Source organism: Cannabis sativa, chromosome 1 (genome assembly GCF_029168945.1).
Source record: "Cannabis sativa cultivar Pink pepper isolate KNU-18-1 chromosome 1, ASM2916894v1, whole genome shotgun sequence".
NCBI lineage: Eukaryota > Viridiplantae > Streptophyta > Magnoliopsida > Rosales > Cannabaceae > Cannabis > Cannabis sativa.
This window is the reverse complement of record NC_083601.1, coordinates 34,713,379-34,719,416: the sequence shown is the minus strand read 5'-3', so window position 1 is coordinate 34,719,416 and position 6,038 is coordinate 34,713,379. Positions and strand designations below refer to the sequence as shown.

The 6,038-nt window shown below is 27.9% G+C and overlaps 1 protein-coding gene across 1 annotated transcript; it reads left to right on the top strand.

Moving 5' to 3' along the window:
- The first annotated feature begins 916 nt into the window (after positions 1–916).
- On the top strand, positions 917–5,132 carry LOC115708343 (probable fatty acyl-CoA reductase 4). The gene is made up of 10 exons (XM_030636585.2): positions 917–1,361; positions 1,497–1,600; positions 1,740–1,942; positions 2,882–2,982; positions 3,076–3,271; positions 3,354–3,515; positions 3,608–3,689; positions 4,055–4,360; positions 4,461–4,588; positions 4,698–5,132. Exons 1-10 carry the CDS (start codon positions 1,283–1,285, stop codon positions 4,861–4,863), a joined length of 1,527 nt encoding a protein of 508 aa, XP_030492445.2. The 5' UTR covers positions 917–1,282; the 3' UTR covers positions 4,864–5,132.
- Positions 5,133–6,038: the final 906 nt, after the last annotated feature.

The following is a 6,038-nucleotide window of genomic DNA, read 5'->3' as shown; positions in this document are numbered from 1 at the left end:
AACAACATTTTATGGTTCTAAATATTACACAATAAATAACTATTAGTGTAAATTAATATGGAGTCTTATACACTTTTAGAAATATTAATAACAAAACAAACTATATATTCAGGTACTTATGTGGAGTACCTCAATTATAACTATTATTAGAATACTCTAACTACTGAATTTGGATTGAATTTGGAATGATTGGATATTTGGAATTATTGAATTTTCATTAAATAATTGAATTATGTACCAAAATTAATCTAACTATTAGAACCCACACAATCCAATCTTTATTATACTTATTATATGATTATCTAGCTGTGTATTAAACTTTTTATGCACCCTTCCACTGTTCCACACCATATATAATCGAGAACACAGTACTCTAAAAGAAAAAACTATGTAATTTATTTTATTAAAATCTATCTACAAAACATGTAGTTTTATAACAATTTCTGTAGAAAATAATTGATCACAACGTACAATAAATAGTAATTTTTTTTTTAAACAATAACAATACTTAATTTAATTTTATTATTATTTTTGTTTGAGATATATAGTAGTACTAGTACTAAATTTTTGAACAACACACCTCGAAATAAAAAAAGTTGCATACGATATATAATTACAATATTATTGCTTTTGAATGTTTATTATCTCAAATTATAATTAGGTAATAAATTGTTTTTTTTTTAAAATATAATATTTATATATATGTTGTCGTAATTTAATTTATAATCGACGTTTAAAAAAGAAAAATCGCGAATGTCAATGTCACTATGTGACAACATTCATATATATATATATGTGTGTGCCTACCATTAAAAGTCATAAATGTTTCCCCAACTAAAAACCATAACTTTCACAACAAACTTATAATTAATTAAACCACATATATATATATATGTAATATAATAAAAATAGAAATAAAAGACATTTAAAAAAGAGTACGGCGTTTCATTAATGGGATCGTCAATTGTAGATGTAGTGAATTAGGGAAGTAAAATAATAGAGCCGCCCTAATGTGAACCAAACAAATGAACTACTACTTGCATTGCATGTAGTGTATATATATTTCTATATACATTGCCCTTTTTCAGAATACAAGTATAGTACTCTATCTTTATATAAATATCAGAGAGAGAGAGAGAGAGAGAGAGAGAGAGAGAGAGAGAGAGAGAAATATCTCAATATAGCCTATTCATAAACGTGTTGGAGTTGATATTGGCAAGGAAATCATCTCATCTCGAATATCACTTGTTCATTTTATAATTTTCAAGGAGAATAATTATATATGGAGATGGAAAGCATACAACATTTTCTAGAGAGTAAAACTATCTTGGTAACGGGATCCACTGGCTTTCTTGGAAAACGTACGTATATTATTTTTGTTAATAAACTACAATCCATAAATATATTATCTCTTCATGTTTTTTGGATCTTATACATTATTTTTCTGTTTTTCATTCATAATTTTTTTGAACATACATATATGTATGTATTTGCAGTTCTTGTGGAGAAAATATTGAGGATTCAACCAAATGTGAAGAAGTTCTATCTTCTTTTAAGAGCTCCAGATGACGACTCAGCTATCCAACGCATGCAATCTGAGGTTTAACATATATATATATATAACGTTATACAAGTTTGAATATTTATATTTATATACATTAATGAGTATGTAAAACAATAACATATGATATAATAATTAAACTGTGAGTTTTAATATATAATGATATTATATAATGAAGGTGATAGGGAAGGAGTTGTTCAAGGAAATTAGGGGGAAATGGGGTAAGGAGTTTGAATCGTTTATATCAGAAAAGTTGATTCCAGTAGCTGGAGATGTTAGTATGCAAAACTTGGGAGTCAAAGATGCAAATCTCAGTGAAGAGATGTGGAAAGATATAGATGTTATCGTCAACTCTGCTGCCACAACGGACTTCTATGAAAGGTATATACGTATATATACTTTATATATATAATTTCATTAAAATTCCTTCATAAATTGTGTATGGAATCTCCTCAATTTTTTAATTTTCTTTTTGAGTAAATACTATTTGCATCTTATGCTTTAAAAAAAATTAATGTTATGAATTAGATCGCAATTCAGATCTTATATATTTCCTAATAACTTTAATTTTCGTTTGGACTAAAATTTAATAAGCTAAAAGTGTTCTGAGCAGACTAGTTATACCTACCTTTTTTTTTTTTGAATAAAGTTATACCTACCATTTTTGTATCTATTCATGCTATATATTTAATTATATTAAAAGACAGTCTCAATTAACGTAATAAAACAAAAAGTATCAGCGGGGTAACTTTTGTCAAATAATTAATTCAAAATAGTATTTAGCCAATTTACTTTTATTTATGGCCCCGTACATTTAAACCTACCTCTCTTACTATCTCACATTTATGGTACTGGTGCATATTTCTCGTGTACTGATATGGCAAATCACACATATAGATCTGTAGAAAAGTTAAGATTTCTAATTTTTTACAGAAAATTTTTATTTTCTTAAAAAAATTAAATAATTTAGTGTATTTTTTTAAAAACGAAATAATTTAGAGTATTGAAAGTATAATCTTCGACTTCTAATATCACCAAACGTACGGCAAACGTACACAAAAATTTTATCTAGATCTTTTTTTTTTTATCTAAAATGCATTGTTTTTTTTCTAAAAAAAATATCATAGAGAAAGAAATTTATGATATCGATCTACAAAAACTACTGTCTTGTAAAAAAAGAAAATAGGCATTACTATGTATCAACTGGAATACATGTATGTATACATATATATACTCACTAATCATATAGATATAGATATATATAGCTGTATGCACGACAATACTTTAGGAAATGTTCTAAGTATATATAATGTTTGGCAGATATGATACTGCTCTCAATATCAATTCAATGGGAGTTATGAATGTTCTGAAATTTGCCATGAAATGTGTCAAGCTAAAGATGCTTCTCCACGTATCAACCGGTCAGTTTTGCCTTATTATTTTATGAGTTGTTTTCAAATTAAATGCAATGAATTCACCCATCTATTTATATGAATAATATTATGAATTTACAGCTTATGTTTGCGGGGAAGGAGAGGGAGTGATAATGGAGAAAGAAGTATACCAAGGAGAAACATTAAAATCAACTTCATCTAAATTAGATTTTGAAATTGAGATGAAACTGGCTGCTCAAAAATTGGATGCCTTGAGGTCACAGGGTATTTCAGAACAACTTATTGCATCAGACATGAGAGATTTTGGACTTCAAAGGTTAATTTTTTTTTTACCACAAATAAAAGTTCTATAACTAATTAAGTTTTAACTAATATATATAATATCGAACTTTGAACAGGGCAAAGAAATTTGGTTGGCCTAATACTTATGTATTCACTAAGGCCCTGGGAGAAATGTGTATTGGGCAGTACAAAGACAGCTTGCCAACTGTTATTATACGTCCTACAATGATTACCAGCACTTACAAAGAACCTTTTCCTGGTTGGATTGAAGGTTTGAGGTAATTTACAGCTACAGTAATTAGTTATTATATATTTACATTTACATTATCATATAGTAAAATTAATATTGTATGTTTGTTCATAAATGCAGGACTGTTGATAGTGTAGTTGTTGGCCACGGTAAAGGGAAGATAACATGTTTTCTTGCCGATCCAGGTTGTATCATGGACATGGTAAGTGTAGTACTTAATACTCCATCACCATATCCATGTACGTATATTAATTATTTTAAAAACACATCACAAATAATTCTCACAGTAATTCTCGATCGTTACTTTACTCGCAAGTAAAGTAATTCGCAAGTATATTGATCAACTAACATTTTCTTTATTTACAAACGTCATCATTTAGTTGACTGAGTGGTAGGTCAACTATAAATATCTACATTTATAGACTCCTTAATAAGTAAAAATAAAATATTGTATATAATACATGTATGTCATCATATGACATTAGCATATATGTTTTTAATAAAATTAATATGTTTTCCATTAATGGCCCTGACATGGATATATATGTATATTATAATGTATTACAGATACCCGGTGACATGTTGATAAATGCAATGATAGTAGCTATGGTTGCCCATGCAAATCAATGTCCTAGTAGAACGAGCAATAATAATAATAATAATAATAATTACAATAATATTTACCACGTGGGGTCCTCCCTGAGAAATCCAGTAAATTTCTCTTCACTCCGCCAGTTTAGCTACTCGTACTTTACTAAAAATCCTTTGATCAACATGGATGGAAAACCAATCATAATCAGCAAGGGCATAGTATTTTCTAATATGGCTATTTTCAGAATCTACATGCTTTTATGCTACCTTATACCTCTACAGGTTTGTATAGTTCCATTAATATATATTATATATGTAATCAATTATCTATATATTTCATTGTTTTAATTTAATTTCTTTTGATTAATATATGTATATATAGATACTGCAATTGTTGAGCAAAGCCTTTCCGTCGTATTTTCGAGATTTGTATGTTACGAATATGCGAAAATTCAATTTGGTAACGCGTTTGGTGCAACTTTACAAACCATATGTTCTATTCAAGGGCATGTAAGTATATATATACAACGATTCAATTTAATAATTAATTTCACAAATAGCACAATTAATTATATATATTGTTATATATTATTAATAATATATTATAATGTAAATGCAGCTTTGATGACACTAACTCAGAGAGGCTCCGAGGAAAAGCAAGGGAGATGAGCAGTTCTAATGATGAAGTGGATCTGTTCAACTTCGATCCAAAGTGCATTGATTGGAAAGACTACCTCATCAATATTCACATTCCTGGAGTCAAGAAGTTCGTCATCAAAAAATAAACATTTATATATATATATATGTATTCTTCTTCTTTCTTCGTGTGTGACGAAAAATACTATATTGATCATTATTTCTTCGTTTTATGTCGCATTATATGTGATATATATATATATATCAACATATAATTATATTCTATACTACTATAGCTAGAGTGTGCTCTTAGCTGATCAATCAATTCAAAAGATATTTACATATATATATACATTACATTCAGATTTTAAATGTTGAATGTTATTATATATTATATGTGGAAATGTCTTCGTCATTAATTAGTTCTATTGTCTAGCAAATCTTATCTTATTATTATCGTCTTCGTTTGCTTGCCTTAGCGCCTTTTCTTTTTTTTGCTAAATAAGATCTTTTGTTGTGTTGCATTTTATTTGCTTGCCTTAGCATGCATTAGCCTAAATACCATTTTCATTATTGGCACGATTACCATTTTGGTAATTTATTTTATTTGTTCTAAATGAAATTTAATAAATAATATGTATGTGTCAAAAAAAATAATATAATAAATAATAATTTGTCTCTGAATCCTTAATTATAACTTGTTATATTTGGTGTATAGTTTCGGAAGATATATATAGCTTTTCGATATAATTAGAATTTCACTCATTTTTGCCTAATTCTCCGGCTTTAATATATAAGTTCGTTCTTTCTAATAGAGCTAAAGTGAGTGTTTTGAATTTATAGTCTTAGATGATTTGTGTTTCTTACTAGCTGTTGTACACACTACTACACAAATGATATTTTTTGACGTTTTTAAATAATCGTTTAAAATATTTTCGTCAGTTTTTATAACCGTTGCCTATACGACTATCGCTAATGTAGACTTCTCGATGGTTTAAAACCGTCGCCTATAACAGGCCTAGGATATAGGCGACGGATTTAAACCGTGCCCTATACTATAGGCCACGGTTTTAAACTGTCGCCTATAGTATAGGGCACGGTTTAAAATCGTCGCATATACCCTAATTAAGCCTGTTATAGACGACAGTTTTAAACTGTCGAAAATGAAAAAAAAAAATACAGATTTTTTTACCATTAATGGAACATAGAAAAATAGAAGCAATTTAATATAATAGAAACTAAAAATTATCATTCATTAATGAAATTAAAAACTCATGTCTCGGGTTTTGAAATAATTCTTAACTAAAAAAAATTACTCGAAACT